At 43.0% G+C, this 21,685-nt stretch overlaps 1 protein-coding gene across 2 annotated transcripts in view; it reads left to right on the forward strand.

The window, feature by feature from the left end:
* Positions 1–21,685, forward strand: part of eng (endoglin) — a 42,990-nt gene that overhangs the window by 7,610 nt on the left and 13,695 nt on the right. For both annotated transcript variants that reach the window (XM_053410662.1, XM_053410663.1), the window contains exons 3-5: positions 9,538–9,674; positions 16,083–16,196; positions 19,834–20,017. In XM_053410662.1, coding sequence (XP_053266637.1) covers positions 9,538–9,674; positions 16,083–16,196; positions 19,834–20,017 — 435 coding nt within the window. The remainder of the gene's footprint in view (positions 1–9,537; positions 9,675–16,082; positions 16,197–19,833; positions 20,018–21,685) is intronic.

The raw sequence follows: 21,685 nt of genomic DNA on the forward strand, positions 1-21,685 counted from the left end.
CACTGCAGCTAACACTCATTATCAAGATGGTTCGAGAAAGGAACAACTTTTTGCGTTTTAAAAACAAATCTGTGCAGCATACTCTGCATCCTCTGCATCTCTTTCAAGTCATCATTTTTTGTTTTTATTACTTTTTATTACCAGAAATATAAATCAGGCTGTTGTTGTGCACATGATGTTCAAAAAATGTGCGAATGCGGTGGACAACTATTTCAGACATAGCTCCGCCAGGGCCGAGGTCATATTACGCTCGGCTGCACATTGGTGGTAGTTTGAGGTTTCTAACTCCAGTTGTGAACACATTTTAATCCACTAGATTCAGATTTCCAGATCAAGATTCACTCAGATCAACAAAAAGGTTGAAAAACATCCTATCATAATTGACAGTGAAAAAAATAATACCCTGGATCTGCCTTCTGATGCGCATCTGCACCCAAACATTTTTTTTCCACTAAGTTTCGAAGGTAATCTATCCAGTATTTAGTATGTAAATCTGCTTTTAGTCGAAAATGTGAAATGGCTGAAAACACTCGTGTAGCTCTTTGCCTTAACCTCTATGCTTTGGTCCCTCTTGTCTTAAACCCTAAATGGCAAACCAGAATTGCCTTAATTGTAATCTCCTATGCAAAACAACCTCCCAGAGCCGTGACCAATTTAAGCCAATGAAGACTTAAGTATATCGTGAGCGTTCATCGTATAGATTCCAGATCTGCCGAGTCTAGTAGAGCCCAAAGTTTCCCTTATGCATATATTGCATGAGCGCTGAATGTCTCATTAGTCGCGGGCGAGATAAACGCCTCGTCAGCATGGCGGCCGCTTGTGCCCATGTCAACATGCCTGCAGTCTACGCAGATAAGGCATGGCATTATGTGCTCTTATCCACAGATCTGTCTGAGCATGGTCCAACATGGGATCTGCACAAGCTTAAGAAATGCAGCAGGGACCCCCAGTCGGGTTAAATAAACTCCAGATAACAGCGTTCTCCATCATATGTCTTCATTTCACTGGAACTGAAATCTCTCTGGTGGGTTTAATTGATGACAGAACTAGTTTGTAGGGCAGCATCAGTCTCTTAATCTTCTTTGGCTGAACAAAATGTTCCCGGGTAAAATGTTATAAAATGCTTTGTGACAAATGGAGGCTCTTTGCTTTGAACTTTTCTCTCGACATAAAAAGGAAATTCCAACAAATGTCATCCTTTGTTGGAATGAATATTTACCCGATATAGCATTTGAGAGAAACTTAATGTTATTGCTTTAAGCACTTGGCATTTTTCCCGAGGAGAAGATACTATCTGTCTGTGAACTGTAGACCGGCCTTCTTCCTAAAGTGGTCAGTGTTCAGCTGAGTGCTGTAAAAGAAGGCAGAGGCTCTTCATTCAAGCACATGGGTGGGTAGTTTTCCTGTTGATTCAGGTGCCACACCGGTCAATCTGTATTTACAGAGCTGAGATCTGATGTCCGACAGTGTGCGCGTACGTGGTGCACGTTTGATGGGATGGATTTGGACACCGGATTTTTCATTTCCTCCCCTTTCTGTGAAATAAGCAGAATATATGACTCAAAGACTATTTTAATCTGCTCACATCCAGTAGCTACAACAAATCCAACAGCCTAACTTGAGATACCAAATAATCTTCTCCCAGATACTCAAGGGAGTGAAGTTACACTTGTAGACTCTCCCAAATCAAGACACTTCCATAAGTTAAATGTGAAAATGAAATCATAAACGAGAAGCTGTCCGGTATCGTTCTCTCTGTGAGAGGATTCCAAAACTTTAATATTTTTAGAGACTTAGTTTCTCGTGGCCAAATTAACTCAAGTATCACTTGAAAATAAAAAAAGAATTGCCTCTCAGCTGTATATGATAGAATTAGTCTTTTATATATGTCAACAAACATTAATTGCATCATAATACAATATTTAGATGTTGGGTGCAGGGACGGATCCAGGAGCAGGGCCAGGGGGGCCCTCTCAGTTGTCTAGTTCTTTTTGAAGTACACAAAGGAAAATTATTAATTGTAAACAAAATACAACATTCAATGACTTTAATGTGGACCTGACTGAGTCAGGAGTTGTGAATGAAAGTTGGGGCCCTTTAATAGCCCCTGGTTTAGAGAAATACACCAAATAGACAGAAACTGAATAAAGAAAATAAACAAATGTAAATTTTTTCGTACATAGTTTCTTCTGTTAAAATACATTTCTACATCGGCAAACATTAACGCCAATAAAAGGCTCTTATCAGCAGACTGATTGACAAACCTCCAAATCGACCGGGCTCTACTTTTCCTTACATGCGCATCATGGTTTGTACTTTCGGCTCAATCAAATAAGTTCAAGAAAAATCTCAGAGCCTTCATTGCTATTCTACCCTCATATTTGAACACATTAATAAATACCGGCAAAAACCAGCCTAATAGAACGAGCTAATCTCTGTTGATTCTACACGAACCATATGTTGTGTGAAGCTACATCAACCCTGAGTGATTGGGAGCAGCCACTGTGCGATGAATCCCGAACGCTTCAGTCTGCTTTGGTCGCACACAGTCGGACTGAAACTTGCTAAATTAGTCTGTCCGTCCACCAATTAACTCTCAGATGATTAATTGTGTTTTGCTGGTGCTCTTTCATCATGGGGGGGGGGGGGGGGGGGGGGGGGTTGGTAGGGGTCTCACCACATACAGTAAGCGAATGGAAAGGATGCATCTGGAATATAATAGATCACCTGAGAGGATGAGGATATATTTTTCATGCCTCAAGCTGCGGATTTCTCAAAGGGAACCGCAGCCCGTTAATCTGCATCGAAATTAATACGGTACGGCTAATGACTAGCAGCCGACAAGGCGTACAGTGAGTGTGGCGGGCGACGGAGGAAGTGAGCCACCGTCCCTCTGTACGCCAGCGTCGGACTTGTTGTTCCGCCGGCTTCCGACAGCGATGAGACGGCGGGCGAATGGCTCCCAGAGGCGTAAACAGAGCGAGTGTGAAGACAGGCTGTCTCCAGACCCGCTATCGCATCCTCTGTTCCTCTCCAGTGAACACACTGCAGCACTTGGCGCACAGGCACGCAAAGAAAACTCTTTTTAATCCATGAAACAGACAAGACCAGTCAGCCATATTTTGTATTTTTTGGAACAATTTGGGAACTTCGGAAGAGGGGAGGTGAGATGGGTCAGGAAACCTGCGCGTTGGGCTGAGTGGGTAAAATGTGCAGTATGCAGGGGTGAGAGGCCAGGGGACAGTGCGGGCCCCTGCAGAGCACTGATAAGACCTTGTTTACCTTCCTGTGGATGGTCAGGCCTCAATCTGCAGTCGCGGAAACTCCGGGACAATAGGTGTGTGTATATGCGTGATGTGTGTGTACTGTATGTGGAGTCGAGAGAGAGAGAGAGAGGGGGAGAGAAAGTCGGGCCGGGCTTGAAGTTCCCCTTTCCCTCTCAGACATAACTCTGATACGGCTGCTGACCCCTCCCTCCCCCTTCCCCCACCATGACTCCGTCGCCCGACCCTGGACACAAACAGTTTACTCGACCCCGGGGGACTGAGGGAGACAGTTGGTCTTGACGTTGTCTGCGGTCGGGGTTTCCCCTCCAGTTTTTTTCCCCCTTCCCTGTCTGCCTCTCTTTGAAACGCAGCCAGTCTCTCCAGCTGCAAAGTTCTGCGAGGTTTTGCATCGAGCACTCTAGGCGAGTAGCTGATGCTCTTTGCCACAGTGACTGACAATGAGGCAGGACATGAAAGACAGGGCATGAAATCAAGCCTGCCTGCCTGCTCGCCTGAGGTGAGTGAAAAGGCAGCTAGTTATCGGCCCCCAGGCACACCGAATGCCTTGAATCCAAATCAACGTTTAGCTAAGGTCTGACAGAGATGAAAAATTCAAGGGCTCTGTGAGCGTAGCGCAGATTCTTAAAGTTAATGGAACGGTGTCGGAGACTGGTAATCAGCTCTTGAGATCTTTAATTTACTGGCAGAGGTGGATGAGTAACATGAGCAGGAGTGAGGTGTCAATATAAACTCTCAAAAAAACTCTCTGCTCACAATCTCAGCAAAAATGTGTTAGTCCAAGAAACTTTTATTTGAATTCATTAAATTTCCAAGTACTTTGACTTTTTATGAAGATTGTTGTCCTGTAGTCAGGAGATTTCCCCTTCTTCCCTCTACTTTTGACCGAAAAAAGACCTGCTGACTCTTTTTGTCTGAAACAAGAAGTGATGATATTAGACGTCCAGTAACTAAATTTGTTTTGCTCAGCATCAACATGTTCTGCTTCTGCCCTTTCACTGGACAGCAAGGAGACACAGTGCATTTCCTGGACACATAATGCCAGCAGAGCATTTTTACAAAAATACACAAGAGTGATGATCGGTTAAAGGTTCAGTGTGCAGGATTTAGTGTCATCTAGTGGTGAGGTTGCAGATGGAAAGCCTGACGTTTTGTGCGCTTATGCTCCCACTAATAGCAGCTGTCAAGGACTTGTAGCTTTTGAGTTCAAACTATTTTTCGGATAAAGAAAAATAAGACGAAATGGAAACACAACAGTGTCTAGGGCTACTTTGATGCCTGATAATGATAAATCACCTGACGTCTCCAGTAAACGCCCAGTCTCAGCTCCTGGCCTCAGTTCAGCTTTGTTGCACTGATTCCCTCATGGACCGTGCAACATGTAGGTGGATGAGATTGGCATTTTCAATTAATTACATTTTTACTGAGTGTTTTAATTTAAATCTGGAAACAATGGAGATAGCAGTTGAGATAACACTTGAATGCACTCAGAGACAGTCCATTACTGGGAGGTCGCAGGTCAGGATAGCTGCAGTCTACAAATCTGTCATTTGACTCTTTCCCCTTAAAATCTGTCAATGGTCTAAATTTAAACATCAGTATTGCAGTAGTTAATTTTTCAGTCTAAGCTTTGTATACTTCTACCACAATGATGTTAGCATTGTAATCAGTAGGTAATTAGCAAGGGAATGAAATGGGGGATGCCATCCTCTTTTTCACTCTCAGGATACTATCTCTAGTTAATGTTCAGGTTTTATTTGTATTTCTTTTTCCTCAAGACTGCAGAGACCTGTTCTCTCTCTCTCTCTCTCTCTCTCTCTCTCTCTCTCTCTCTCTCTCTCTCTCTCTCTCTCTCTCTCTCTCTCAAATAATCCCTGCTCATGCTGTAAAAACAGTTTTTCTGCACTCAGATAAACTGTTGATGCAGAATTGCTTTAGTTTGAGGCCTTCTCCTCTCCATGGTCAAGCTGTTCTCATTCCCACAACTCCTGCTCCCCGATTTTCGCTCTCTCTTTTGGATTTTTATGAAATGACCCTGTCAAAATTCTCCTTCAAACAGATTGCCACGCTTGACATTGACCAATGAAATGTTCTTTGGCTCATTGTGAGTCCTTTCACATGAAGAATGAATGTCCTCTGAATGAAATACCCTGCTCTTGATTAAAGATATGACAAAAACTCCATGGACAAGTAGAATGGCCCTCAGTAGAGCACCTACCTTTGCCAAGGCCCAACAGTTCCCTTATATCAAACCATTTTTTGATTTAAATTCACTAGATCCAGATTTTTATTTGGATATGAATCAACGTGTACACACTCATTAATATCAGTCCCTTAAATGTGCCTGATTTGAATTTTTTTTTGTTGAGATTCTCTCAAAAATGTATGAAAATGTAACTAAAGGAAAACAATTCCTGGATCTGCCTTAAATTTGCCTTTTATTAATTCTAGTTAAGAAGGTTTAGGGGGATTATAGACGATTTCCCACCCAGGTTTTTCAAAATGGTCATAAAAAAAGCTCCAACGAAACACAACTATTGAAACGTCAGCCAGCTTAAATGCAGCTAATCTGAACAAAACAGGCCGATGGACTGATGGAAGCAGAACAAAGTTGGTGTTAGGCCGACCCTGACATGTCCTAAAATGGTCACAGTAGTGGGTTCTGGCTTGATGACACGATAATAATTGAACAGATGCGGGAAAAGGATGTCTGTGATTTGGTCAAGCCCGTCTGCTATCTTCTTCAGAAATGCCCTGATGGTTCAGGGGAAAGCAGGAGCAGACAGACCCTGGACATGTGAAGGCACCAGACGGTGTTTCTCTCTCTTTTTGTTTCTTCTCCTTGTTAATTGTGGCTCCGGGGTGCTGCAGACAGCCAGGAGAACTGCCGAGGGCAATTTAAAAATGCATCAAGTTGTTCATCACGCTCCAACATTGGCACAGTCCACAAATCCCTGCTCTCTCCAATGGCGGCTTCAGTCACAGCAAATTGGCCATTATCGAGTTTGGCTGCAAACTTGCTGGTTTTAATTATAACAGCATTCAATCATTTCGGTGTAATATGTTTTGTATGTTTCTAGTTTAATAAAAGTGGCAATTAAGTGTTTTAATTTGACCATATGCTGTTTTTGAATATGGTAAATGGCAGTAGTCTATTGAGCCAATACACATTTATTATTAACCATGACATCTGTATCTGCCGACATTGATTCTGCATTAAGATTAAAGGCAAACTTTGAGTTCAAAATCTGATAATACCCACTTTTCATGGATTGAGCCCATTTTCTTGGCTCTGTAATTCCCTAATGGTCTCTATTCTCATACCTAACATCTAAATGGAGATCACCAACATTCATAAACATGTCTTCTCATGGAATGGGAAATGGAGGCGACTGATATAAGTAGATAAAGAGGACAGGGAATGGAACGGTTCTTCTATACCTCATTTACCAGCAAACCGCTTAGAGAGGCCATTGGCATTTCCGGGGTCAAGAGGGCAAAAGGAATGTTCTTCATATCCTATGGTGTCTCGTAAAAAGGAGACTAGTGACGAACGCGTGCACGCACACAAACACACACACACACACAGTCTTACACACTCAGTTGTGATTTATGCCCAGACCTCTCGGGCAGCAGTCATGGGCCGTTAACTCTGTCACAGCAGAACAGGAGAGAAATAACTTCATGGATGTGGATATTGAGCAACAGACATTAGCACAGAGGGCCAAAATAACAGGAAACCAGCCTTGACCTCCGGGGTGAGGGAGGGAATGAGAGACGGCGAAGGAGCATGGATGGCTCTCCGTCGTGATTCGCTAGAAAAGCTGTGGTCCGAAGCTGAGAGGGATAAGAAACAGAAATGACCCCCTCCCCCCATCCCCCCTCCCCCCCCACACACATCCTGTTCCAAATCAGTGCCAAATGTGTCCTTAATTTGATGGTGGAAAAATAAAGGGGGGTACGGTGGCCCTGAAGTGCAAAATACTATGGCAATCAACAAATCACAAAACACAACGATAAAAGAGCTAATGCAACGACAAATCCCAAAACGCGACAAATACTAAAACCAATCAGAAATAAGAAAGCACAGAAACAAATCACAAAACACAACGGCTTTAACATCTAACTGGGTACATAAACATGTGTGTGTTTTGTGATTTGTTGTTGTCTTTCAATGTGATCTGCACCTCAGGGCCACCGTAGTCAGGTGATAACTGGGACAAACGTTAATCAATGAGCACCACCAGACAAATGACTACGATCAAATTATATAAACACATTATGTAACATGTTCTCACGCCCTCTTCTTTACTGTTGGTCATTACATTCATCGCTTTCTACCCCAGTTTATCTGTCCGGCCCCCCCCACCACCGCCAGTGATGACATTGCTTCTACCAAGGTCTTTGATTAGTGCGGCTGCTAAATAGGGCACATCCTGTTGACCTTCCAAACTATGCAATTTCCTATTAACCCTTCCCTATCTATTCCTCTTTTCTTCTCTCATCCCACTCACTATGTTCCACAACTCTCTCTCTCTCTCTCTCTCTCTCTCTCTCTCTCTCTCTCTCTCTCGCTCTCTCTCTCTCTCTCTCTCTCTCTCTCTCTCCACCCCTGAGGGATTGATGCCTGCTGGGTAAACAGACCAAATATATCATAAAAGTCAGTGGAGCACTATGTCATGCAGCATTTCCTCACTAAATTAGATGCGTCTGTTATGGTATCACACTTGCTTTGCTCGTATGCCTCACCACTGTTGGGTGTGATTGAGGCATGCACGATGGATGCTCAGGCGTATATTGCTTGTATTCATCTTGCTGTAGATATGCTTATCTCGTGATTAGGCACAGGACGGAGTGGTTTCGACTGAGCCCACGAGGGCCCACTACATCGTGAAGATGGGTTGGCTTAAAGGTTTCTTCCTGAGGATTAAGTCAATGTTTGAGAGTGTGGCTACACACATACTACGTTTTCAAACAGTTTTAATTCCCATCCACACTTACATGCCTGAAAATGCATGTTATGTGACTATTGATGTACATTGGGAATGCGTGTGCTGAACGAAAAAAGGAATCGTCGCTTGTCACCTGTGAATGTTAACCTCGTTTAATGTCCAAACACCTGTTTGCAAAGACAACAGGGTCACCAACGCTTTTGTAATTGATTATCCATGTTGTGTACTACACTGGTAGCCAAGAGTAGTGCTGGTTGTTTTCATCTAGAAGGGAGTCATGTGATAGGAGCCTGCCAATCAGCAAAAGCTATACGTCTTTAACGAAAAGACCCCAAGAAGCAAGTGTTTGCGGTGTAAAATGGGGCCAGCAGCATCTCCAAACCTCTCAGTTTTAGCAGCTCTAAAGCTCTTCAAATGAAAATGTAGAAGTATGGAATGTTGCCTCCATCCGCCACGGTGGGTACTACAAAGCCCTCAATTCCACCGGACTTTCATAATGGCTCAGTCAGACTCTTTCGTGTTTAATCAGTAAAATATGGGAGGTGGGCCAGGAAAGAGTTCTCTGATTGAGCTGGAAAAGACATTTGACCCTCTGCATTCTGTCTCCACTGTTCTTCTCGAGAAAAGAGGAAGCATAGTTTGTCCCCCGCCAATAACCTTCGGCAGGTTAAAGTGAGCGTGGGCACACGCCTCACACACTCAGGGCAATCCAACACAATAGAACACACACACACACACACATAGCCCAGGTCAAACACCAGGCATTTATTCTCAACCTCATCCATGACCGCGCAGCCTCGCCTCGATTAATCCAGCCTCCTGAGTCACAGATCCCCAGGTTAAACAGCCGACTCGGCGCAGAAAGCGTAGTGAGCAGGCTTGATTGATGACTGCAGCACGGCGTCCTGACACGTCTGATAAACGTGAGCCAGATGATCCGGTTTTTTTTAAACAATATAGTCCTACCCACATGTTTAACATCCATCCTCCGAGACCAGGGAACAGCTTTCATGGGGACTTATAACAAACGTAGCCCCTTTTAGACATTTAATCTGTAATGTTGCTGGGTTCATCTATCCGTAAACGGATATTGGCTTTCACGCAAATAAGTCTTCATTCGTAGGCTGTTTGTGTCGAAGTATGGCAGATTGTTGTGGATAATCTGGCACAACTTGCACTATCGGACTTGATAATACAAAAGTTCTCCCCAGTTTTAAGGCTGGAGGCGCGAATTGTTATTTACTGCGACTTGAATTTATGCCGCTGACACTGCTTAACCATTTGTACTTTATTTCTTCCAGCCTCGAGTCAGACATGTGATCCGAAAGAGGTTGCCGGCAACCCATGGTTCCACATGAGGGAGATGCTAACTGGCTGCTGGACCAGCTTCGTCACAGAGAACAAGACAGAGGTCCACATCCTTAACTTTGGCGCCATGGTAAGCACGTGGCACACAAACGAGATGCAGAGGAACCTTTGCGAGAAATGTGAACATGTGAAAAATCTGCTCGACAGGCGAAAGGAAAATATCCTCACCTGAGCTCAACAGGCATTATGGAAGCAAAAAAATCCCATTCATGTTCTGATCATCAACTATTTTATTTTAACCATCCAAGGTAGAAAGAGCATGAGATAGGAAATTGTTAAAAAATATGAAATGCTCCTGCAGAAGCCACACGTCTGTATGATATCAACTGTCTTTTAAGAAAATCTTGTTTTATTCGTAATTGTGACTTTTTTTTCGTTTTGCTGCGAATCAAATGTTTTATGGTCTCGATTCATCTTGTAGCGGCTCGGCCTGGCTCAAGACATAAACCTTTTTTAGAAGGATTTTCTAAAACGTCAAGGGGGTGAAAATAAATGGTCGGCTATTGCTGAGGAGTAGAGTGGTTGCTCTCTAACCAGAAGGTCGGCAGTTTGAATCCCAGGCAATGCCGAAGTGTCCTTGGGCAAGTTTGGCACTAATTGGCAGTCGCCTTGGATAAAAGCGTCAGCTAAATGACATGAAATGAAAAACGTACTTCCTGAACCAGAGACGTTCTTAAAGTGGACAGTCACTGTTACGTAGTAATATAGCTTCTTCTAACATCTTAAGAGTGCTTATCCATCACAGTCACACCAAACAGAAGGAAGCAGTGTGTCAAGTCTATGCTTTCCACATGTGTTCACCTTGTGTGCACTTTACACCTTTCTGTCTATGAAATGCACTTTTGCAAACGTTGGGAAATCGGTCGGGAGCATTATGCCGAGTTTACTTTTACAGCAGGAGGCTCTGTCTGTTGGCAAACATTAAAATGTAGCAAACCCAACTGTGGAGGCCGACCTATGCAAAGGAGATGACACATCTCTTAAAAAATGCAGTAGGTGGTTTTTATACTTGTGCAATGTGGTCCACTAACATCAGAGATGGGCAGGATGAGATGTTAGTGTTCACATCTCACCTGAAACCGAGAAAGAGGGAAGAACGAAGCAACATTCATCCATCCATCTGTCATTGATTATCCTCTGAGGGGGGATGCTCGAGCCAATCCCAGCTGACAGGAGGGATGCACCCCGGAAAGGTCACAAATCTCAGGGCCAACATACAGAGACAGACAAAATTAACACTCACACAATCTTCAATCAACTTCACCCCAGTCTGCATGTCTTAGGATAGAAGGAGGAAGCAGGAGTACCCAGAGAAAACTCACACATGGGAATACAAGAAATCTCCACACAGAGAGGCAATGACCAAATCACGATCCCTTCTTGCTGTGAGGCCACCACTGTCTCTCAATGCAGCATTTTGGTACATTTACCTTTTAGTACCTCTGCAAAGCAGGTTATGCTTTTATTGGGTTTGTCTATTTATTTGTTATTCAGCAGGAGTACACGAAAACCACTGAACCAGTTTCCATGAAATTCTGTAGAGGGGTATGTCACAACCCAACAAAGACCCCATTACATTTTGGAGTGGATCCGGGGAAATCCCCCCCTTTCTTTAACAGGGAAAGACAGGGAGTTAGCCTTGGTGGTGGAGGTGTCCACCCTCTAAGCTCCTGTCAAGACTTATACAGTAAATTGTTTTACATTTAATCTCCAATCCTGATTCTGAAACAAATATGCTGAAAACTTATTTTCCTCCACAACAAAATTTAACCAGCTAACCATTACCAGATGCAAGTAATAACAGAAAGATGAGTTATTATTTTCTTACGCTAAAGAAGTTTTCATGTTTGTCTGTGTTTGCTGCATTCCCCTTTTAAGCTACACACACACACACACGCCATTATTGTAGATCTTGTATTTTGGCCATTTTGATTTTTTCAAACTTTTAAAGGACTGACACCCAAAAAAAAGTAGCTCCAGAAAACTTTTAATCTATATGTTGTTATTGCTGTGCCAGGATCCATTTTTCACTGTCCAGAGTTGTCGGTCAGCTCACATTAGTCATTTCTTTATCAGGGTTTGTTTGCTTCCCCTGTTTGTTAGGGTTCTTTATGCTTTGCATTCACACAACTTGTGTTAAGCAACTGCCGTATATTTGTCTTTTTATTTATTTTTGCCCCATCCGTCTTTCTTAATCATTCGGCGGCGATTATGAGGTGCAAAGCACTTGTGCTGTGTGCAATCTCTAGCTAAGGCCCCATCACACCAGTGTAACGCCTGCCAGAATCCATCACCTCTATAAAATTAATAAAATCCTGTCAGGGGTTTTTCTCTGAAGGGAAAACTTCCCCGACAAACTAAAGCTGACATATACCGCATGGATGCCAAATCACTCATCTGAATTTATCATTTTAAGACTCTAAAGATAATTTTTTATGTTGCAGATAAAATAATAACCTGCATAATACCGGACTGGGGGGAAAAAATGTCTTCTACCTCCTCAAATTAACTATAGCAGCGACTCTGCAACTTGCAGCCCATGGGCTAAAATCATTGCCAGATCGTTTGATCATTTTTATTCTACATACTGGACAGGCAGACCTTTAAAGGAGGTGTGGGGGCTGATCTCTATCATGGTAGCAACCTCTATACAACCACTTTCTCTTTAACAGGTTGTCTACGAAGTAATAGCACAACGTTTATTAAGTTGTTGCAATGCTTTAGATCAATCTGAATTATAGAGCTCTTATTTTGGAACAGTGTGAACTGGGGTCAGGAGGTTCTCGATTGCTTAACAGAACAAATTAACACCAGATCAGTGATTCATATTACTTATATGAATAGTAATGAAACTAATTCAGTTTCATTTTATGAAAAACATTGACATAACTTTGAAATCGTCATTGCAGATAAACCAGGTAGGATGGACACAGTTTTCTAACTTTACTTAGCTACACGGCGTGCGAGCTGATGATCGCTGTGGTCGCCTCAGAGAACAGGGTCTACCGACATGTTGCTGAGATCTTAAGTCTTAACTCCCATTTAATAGACTGAACTGTTCCATCATATATTTAATGGAGTGGAAATCAGAGGGAAAAACGCTATTTGATGACAAAATAGATTTAAAGCATATTACCAGGGAATTGCTCCTCTCAGTCATCTTATTACGCCTGAAGCGAAAAAGCAGGAACATTACGCTGTGTGGGAGATAAATAAATACTTCAGTGCCAGAAAAAGTTTGACACATAGTTTACGAGAAGAGTGGAGCAAGTTGTCTGACTGCAATAGTACAAATCGGTGTGGGGGTTTGGGAGAGTTCACGAAAGGAATTTGACTTTGGAGCTGCGTGATGCATTGGACATCGCACAGTTAGCATATCCTGTTCTGCTGTGGGATGATGAGTAGAGTTTTTATCAAATGAAAGAAGATAGTGGACACGAGATCTCTCAGCACAGACTCCTCTTATCTGCTCCGGACTGTTTAGAACAGATTCCTCTTATAAACGCAGAGGTAGTGAAGGAGGGGGGGGGGGGGGGGGACGACGACACATCTTTATCCCTTGCCAAAGTGCCCAGTCAGATGGGAGGTTTCCTTCCCATGTCCCATTTGTCCTTTAAATTTTCTTATCACCCTCTTTCCCCCCCCAGCAAACCCTTTGTTTTCACGCTGATTAACAACCTGCCAGTCGACTCCGTTTGAGCGTGTGGAGAATTATAGACGGACATCAAGGGGGCTGCAGGCACAGGCCGGGAGAACTCATAGGGAGGAGCCGCTGGTACGCTGGGCCATTGATGTCACACGCTGGCTTCGGGTTCGGCCGGGGCTCTTGGCGCGAGGCGGAGACTCCACCAACGGAGCCAGTTCAAGTTGAGGGGGAGAGCCAAAAGAGAATAACTGGAAACGGCCTCAGCAAAGGCCCGTCAAACAAAAAATGAAAAAAATTGCTCCCGAGGAAGAAAAATAAAAAGCTTGAAACGGAAAACAATTGTATCTTGAAAGCACAGGAACGAAAGTAGCAAAGGTGAGTGATCGGGGTCGGCCGCGGTTGCGATCCAGGGTTCAGAATGAAAGAATGAAAGTCCCAGACGAAAAACGAAAAGGGAGGGAAAGTCGAGAGGCAGACAATGAAGCTCATTAGAGGATTATATAAGGAAAACACCAGTGAGTTATCTCCCAGTGAACTCTGTAGGAACTGACATTCATTAAATTACTCTATGCAACATGATTCAAGGTGAAAAACAAAGCAGCCTTTCTGGGAAGACGTGTGTCTGAGTCTCTGCCTGTGATAATAACCCAGTCTCTTTAATGTTCCCTGTGACCTCAGGGCAATCGAGCTACAGTATATCCTTTATTTAGAATACATGTTTTGCACTCTGGATGAAAAGCGAGGGTCTTATAAAAATGTGATTATCCCCGCGGCTCCGTTCTCAGCGTCGCACACAAGTTGACATGCACAGGCTCGGACAAAAAGTGAAACATATGCACCAAGTAGCTCATTCTTTCACAGTGTCTCCACCTTTCCCCTTTTTTTTAATCACTTTTATTTGTGGACTTCTTTTTACGATCCCTCCCTCTTTTCCGAGCTGTTCTCTGGACGTTTCACTCAGACCCGGGTTGTTCTTTACGACTCTGAAAATGTTCATAGCTCCGACCAGAGCTCATCCCAATCCCCACGCATAAGGCTCCTTAAGCATCAGGTAGCGAGTCAATTAATTTAATATCAGGGATTCACACTGTTTGCCCAGCATGCTCGTTGTCTCCTCGACAGGCTCTGCTCCGAAAACAATCAATCTTCAAAAGTGAAAGGGAAAAAAATACGTGTTTGTCTTGATGGATGAAAGCAGAAATTTGTAAATATGAATGTAACATTTCCATTAGAATCTGGCTCAAATATTTCCACGCTGTTGTTCTTGTCTAATACATGCGTAAAGTGGAACTTTTGGAAGTTTTTCGGGGCTGTTATGGTAGTAAAATTAATTAGTGCGAAGATTAATTGAGTTAATTCAATCGTTAGAACACAAATATATCATACTGTGAAAAGGTTTGCTCACCACCACGTGTATGGATAGAACTCAACTTGAAACAGCTTTTCACGTGTGGAGCGTGTTAATTAGGGGCTGATTCATAGAGTGACTGCGGTGGTGATTAGTGAATCTGTTACCCTCAGCTGAAAGTATGCTTAATGAGGTATTGCATTATGTGTTAAATGATGTTAATGAGCTTTTATGTACAGTATGCACAGGACACTGGGAATACACCGGGTTGCAAATTAAGATATTGCTGTAATCGCTCTGAGTGCCACTATAGGTTTCTCCAAATTCTTCCTCCTATGGTTATTTGCGTTTATGTTTTAAATGCTTCCTTCTGTTCGCACTTCAGAGACAATTTTTTTTATGTTATTAACATCTTTAATTAAAAAGCGCGGCTCATTCGTAGCACATCAGGCTCATAATAAATTTTGATGGCTTTTGACTTGCTCTAGACTTGTTTACCTTGTTTTTTTGTTCTGGCGCGGAGGTGTAATAATAGCTCGGCGTTGCATTACCGCATTAATGTGGGTGTCAAACTGGAGACAGACGGCAGAGACGGCTCCTTCCCGCCTATCTATTTACGCAGCCTTGTCAAATGAGTGGCACTGCCTTTTTCTGGAGAGACGCATGTGTTGACGTTTCGCAGACGCAAAAACAAGGATAATTGTCACATTCCCTCAATGATTTTGTTTTGAAACCAGAAAAAAAAGAAAAAAAGAAAGGGAATCAAATTTAAATGCATTTCGGGATCTATTTTTAAACTTGGTGCTGCGAGCTAAATGTCTCTCCGTCGCATCAACTTGAGGTCTGTTCATGTGGAGGCGCTCCACGCCGGATCAAGAGGCTTTGCAGATTCAAAAATAATGTATAATAATAAATGCTAACTTTAAATCAGGATTTCCATCCCCATATGTTCAGAAAGGTCAAAAAATTCCTGTTAATTTGTAGGTGAAACATCATCATTTCCATGCACTTTATCCAAAGCTTAAAACACATATTTATGATTGTTTTTATTTTTCTAATCCTAGCAGTAAAGTATGGATCTCTGGAACATATTGCATTTTAATGGAGCCTGTCACAGAGCCTGTTTCTCTGTCTACGTTTATTGATCCCATGACGGCAATATATTATTCCAGTTTACAAGGCTGCACAGATGATACATGTTTCACTCTGATGTGTGTTGAAGTGCTCATTGTTCTGCTGAGTTTGGTTTGAAGTAGTTATTTGATATAAGATTATATTTGATAACTTGTTAGGTGTCCCGGCTCTACTGTGCAGTCTCAGCCGCCAAAAGACATTTAGTTTTTTCTAGTTGGTGGGAGAAATTGGCGACACGTCGTCCATCTTTTAAAAAAGTCTATGCTTACAATATGTCAGTTGTTACTCATGTGCTGATGTGAGATAACATTTCAAATAACAAACGTTTGTGTTTTTTTCTACACCGGCAGCATTCGACGATGTTCTCTCTGAATATGGAAGACGCCAAGCCAATGGACCTCATCCTCACGTCGGCCGTCACACTTTACGGTCTATACAACATCAACGCAGGCGTTCGCATTCATGTGAGTTAAATGTCTCTGTGTCCTCATTTTCACGTTCAGGCTAACAGACGGAGACACTGGTCCTGCAACAGACCAATATAGCTCCAGCTCATTTTTCATTACAGTGTGCTGTTACAGCGGCTAAGTACTAACCAATCATGAAAAATTAACAGGTTTTTTTTTTTGGGGGGGGGGGGGGGGGGGTTTAAGTGTTTATTTTTGTCAGTAATGTTTCAATTTCGGATTTCTCCAGATGTACTTGTCCGGGACAAATTTCTCCGGAGGGGGACGATAAAAGTTTATCTTTTCCCACTCATGTAGCTCTTGTCTGGTGCCAGCTGTTTGCATACAGTCAAACTGCCACAGCTGTGCAGCTCTCTGAGCCTGTTTACACAAACAATGAACCACGCTGCTTTTCCATAAGTACTGGCTGCTGCTGTGTATAAGCCCCGTTCTGAGTGTATGTGGGTTTTTATTATCTATACTATAAAATGGAGAAGAGTTTTAGCGTGGCCGGCGACGAGAGGGGCTGACGGCACCGAGCTGTAAAATTAATGTCCCAATGAACTTTGAGATTCTGACGTTAACACACTGTTCTCAGATTATATTTGTGAATTAAATCTGCAGGGGCCACAGAACACAAAAGTTTTATGCAGCTGCTCGAGTGTCTATTTAAATGAAGACATAATACTTCTCTGAGGATAACGGGTGGCACTTGTTATGATTGTCAAATTGTGTTTGTATGTAGGTGATGAACCTTAAAAACATTGTCTTTCAGTTTGACTTTGTTAGAACATCTTATGTGAACGTGTCAAGTTCTTTTACCATCAAAAGACCTGATGGGTCCAAATTAATGAGAAATGAATGTCTAAAACTCTACTTTCAAACTTGTTATATATATATATATATATTTATAACAACTCAATTAAACTAATGTTTAAACAAATCAAGCATCTTCAGGTGTAGGAGTTCTGTTCCAGATCTGTTTCCAATGTCAAAGGTTAAATTTATTTTTACAAATGACTGAATCCCTGAGTGTAGCACTATCAATGTTCTCAACCATTCACGCAAACATTCATACAGCTCATCACACTCAGCACTTCTTTTCTATCAGCCACCATTCATACCCTGTCGGGCCCAGCTGTCAAGTGTTCAGTATCAACTTCAGATTGGAGGAGTCAGGGATTGAACCACCGACCTTTCTTTACCATGTATTCAGTCACTGGTGTCCTTTCATACTAATGCAGAATGAACGTTATATTTAAAACTTCCCTGAGATGGAGAATTACAGTTCACATTTTACCACCTTAATTTCTTTCCACAAATTTAACCATGGTGCTTTGAAACGTGTGCATTCCTCAAATGTTTGATTGATGGCTTTAAAGGGCACTTGAGATTTGACAGTGGGCTAAATGAAAGAAAACAAAAGATCCAATGAAATACATGGGATTTCTCACTATGGTTGAGAGGGGGGTGTTCACAACCCACGTTTGAGTTCACGACAAAAATGCATCACAGTCAAGGCTGTTGACTCCAATATGTCTGAGCTTTCCCCCTGAGCCTGAATGCATCACTTGGAAAACCTTTCAGCCACTGGAGGCCCGCTATGATCAGCAGATCTAGTTTAGGGGGGAAAAAAATACATCTCAATAAAACAAATCAGGAATGTCATGAGCCGACGACACGCTGACAGCAGATGTGATACCACATCCTGCTTCGTGTCAAGGGCCTGGACAACGTTGCCTGTGACCGGAGGATGTTTTCGTGGGATGAGCGATATCACCGGGGGATAATGGTGTTTTAGTGCAGATTGCAGTCCGAGAGAGACCCAGCATCTGTTCTGCGTCTAAAGAAAGTTCGTCGCCGCCTCTGACAGCTCGGCTCGCTGTCACAGGCGCAGCTCTCGTTAGCCTCCCACAGCTGACCTCAGCACACGGGGGTTGTTCCCAAATGAAACGCACGTCGACAGCAAGATTTTTGTCTCGCTAAAGTTTTGTGAATCTTGCATCTATTTCAGAGCATTGTGCAGCACTTTGCTTGCCCGGAAAAAAGCAGCAGACGTTCGTATTGAATAGAATGAATCTAATGTTATTGATTAGGTGAGAAGATGAAGCGTGAGCGCAGCAGGGAGTCCCAGGACGGGCTGATGGGAAAGAATCAGAGCTTTGTATAACCTGCAGTGGATAGAGATGCTTGTTTCCACTCACAACATCTTCTGGGTTCCTTCAGCTTTTCCTGTGAGCCTGCAGAATATCAAAAAAAATTTCTGCAGATAGTTTAATTCAACTCTAATCGCTCAAATGATTACGATTGGTATTTCCCTTCTTCTAACCATCCTGCTGTTCAGGCCCTTACCTCCTCTTCTTCCTCCTCCTCCTCTTCCTCCTCGTCCTCCTCCTCCTCCTCCTCCTCCTCCTGTCGTGACTGGCCTTCCTTCTTTTTATTCCTCCAGTTCTCCGTCTTGCTATTTTTGAACCCGAGTCAATCAAATATTCATGTAGAAGGACCGATGACTCCCTCAGGCTTACTCGGCTTTCACCATTTTAATCACACAAAAAAACACACAAATAGTTGAACACACTCGACAGGTCGGGAGAGTGATTCTCATCATTTTAAACACACACTTGACTTGATAAAAAAATGTAGGTTCTAAAATTGCTCATCGCACTACCCGTCCTTACTTATTGCCACAGACAAAGGAGGCGGAATAGTTTGAGTCAGAATCCAGTAATTATGAATCATACTGTCTGTGTTCAGCCCATTGTGCAGCCCAAGAATAAAAAAAAAAAATGAAATAATTCAAACGGGAGCACAAAGACATAGGAAGATGAAATACAAAATGTAATTTAGCAGAACTTCTTATTGGAAGCAGGATATTTTTGGCCCGATCGTCGCATTGTTTTTGTCTATGAAAGTGGCCGCCATTAAAATGAGCTGTACAAATTCAGCCTCCGCACTGCTGCAGAAGAGAAGGCCAAACACAAGTGGCTTAAAGTCCATTGATGGTGGAGCCTCAATGGACAAACAGGAAAAAAAAGCTCTGGGTTGTTATTTGTCGAGTCTTTTTTCTTTTTAACATGGGACTAATGGTCTGGAGGCCTATTTTTCCTGCCTGCTTAATCATGTAACGCTTAATGTAAACCCCCATTATTTCCCATCGGGCCAGACGAGGAAGCAGCGGTGTCTCGTCGACGGGATAGATGTATATATTTATACCATGTATGGAGCCAGATTTCAGGCCGACAGCGGTGACGCACAAAGCTTAAAAAAGGTCCCATTTCCTGGCCCCACTCAGGAAGCAAAGGAAAGACCTTGGCTCCAGCAGGGTTGTGCAACCGGGCTCGTGGACACTTAACCATAATAAACATTTCTTTTTAACAGGACCCCGCTCGGAGAATGGAGGGAGAGTCGGGTGGAGGTTTAGGGGAAAAAAAGAGAATAAGAGGGATGGGTAAAGAAGTTTTGATGTGTCAAAATCGGCACAGACATGATTTTTATATATTAGTAAAAAAACAAAGCTGTCTCAGTCATTCCTGTGTTACCGTAGCAATGAGTGACACACACTCATGCCTTTTTATGGCCGAGGCGATTATGATTATTTCGGGGAAATTGCCTTCTCATGAAACTAACCGACAGGAAATGGCGTTCTGCTTTACAGCTGAGCAATAACTCATCGATGTTCCTGCACGCTAATCACCTTACCGGCACGACAGCTGTCCACAAGCACGACATGCCCACTCAGGATGACGAGCTGGTCAAGTGGGCAAGTAAGAAGTTTGGTGGCGTGACTTCCTTCACAACCGTCCGGAACCTGATATCCATCAAATCAACAGGAACAACAGGTGAGAATTGTTTGTGCAACCTGGCTGATGACTGCTGTTCAAAACATGTCCGTTTGGGAGGGGTTGTTTGTTTGGTCTGTGGTGAGGAAACTGTCAAGGCGACCTGCAGTAACTGAGCAGCGAGTAAAGATCTGCTGCAGGACTCAGAACCCTGAAGCTGTGTCTCCGCTGCTGCACAAAGAGCTGTTCGCCAAGTGTGAATGCTGTAAGACAAACCGGGACAATTTCAGTTGTTCAACACTCCACCTGGCATTCTATCGGAGGGGGAAGTTTGACACACGTGCTAAAAAAAAAAAGCCAAAGCAGAGGTTTCGCATTTGACGGCGAGTGCAAGTGCACAGTTTGAGCACAAGCAGAGCGAGTCCAAGCACAAGCAGGAGCTTTTCGAGTGCAAAGGCAGGGTTTCGAGTGAAAGCTTTTCAAAATCTGACCACGAGTCCGAGAAGTCCTGCTCTGAATATGAATACCACTCTCGTAAGTAAACACAGACCATATTTGAGGGAAAACAACATGTACATAGCACGTCCCCTTTTCAAACATGGAGGAGGTGGGGTTTATCAACTATACTGCAGCCAGCCACCAGGGGGCAAAGAAGAAACTTTGGCTTCACTTTTTGGGATCAGCCATGTCACTTATCTTTAAATGCAGTCTTTGGGAGGAAGTTAATTGCAAGTTAACATGCCATACATGAAATGAGGAAGCAGACCAGACAACACGATAGATTTCCATCAGATCACTGTATAGGACTTTGTCTGCCTTGAAGTGTTTCAGATTTATCAGCCCTGCCACCCGTGATGTTTATCTGGGATCCGCTATCTGCGTCTTTGTTTGGTCTCGAACCGTATTTTTCGATGCTGAAGAGAGCAAAGTAATTACAGTCGGCAAAATATTAATCTCCTCCTTACACGACTCGACGGGGAATCTGCTGTACAGCAATGTGGGATGGATGCGGTTTTGTTTCCAGGGTTCTTGATAAAATGCATCATCCGCCTTCTTTTATCTTACTTGCGCTTAAAAAAATTATCTGATGAAATCACTGAGAAAACTTTGTGGCCCTCGACTAGACCTTTTTTAGTCCCTGTATATGAAATGTAAAAGTTCGAGGACTCGGTTAATATCAAGGCAAGACTTCATTGAATATTGAGAAACATTTGAAAAGGGAAACCATGGACAAAGGGCCACTAATGTTGACCATTCAGGTCTGGACATGAAGATGTTACTGGCTGCTTTTTGCCAGCAGCAGTAGCAGCAGGATTCTCCATGAAGCACAATTATTATCAAGCAAAGCCTCCTAAAGGGGTTTGAAGCCAATGCAGAGCTCTGACATGGGTTAAGATTGATGCTGGAATAGTTTGAGCCTGCAATTGTGTGTTTCTCTTTGGTTTTAATCTCTCTCTTCATGGTTTCCTGTCCTTCTCCATGTATATTATAGGGATGCACTGTAGGTCAGAGGTTAAGAAGTTTTCAGCCTTTGACACCCACATTAAAATGCCAGAGACTTGAGACCCCCATTATCCCAGATAAAGCACATCTGTCTATTTTCCTCTGTTGCTGTAAATTGTTCTGCTCTAACTGATGTTGTAATTAATCTTTCATCATAGCTTTGACCCAGAGAGTCCTAAACCCCTAGGTTGGGAACCACTGCCTGAGGTGATGGGTTTACGTCCC

Source organism: Pleuronectes platessa, chromosome 19 (assembly GCF_947347685.1).
Source record: "Pleuronectes platessa chromosome 19, fPlePla1.1, whole genome shotgun sequence".
In the NCBI taxonomy this organism is placed as follows: Eukaryota; Metazoa; Chordata; class Actinopteri; order Pleuronectiformes; family Pleuronectidae; genus Pleuronectes; species Pleuronectes platessa.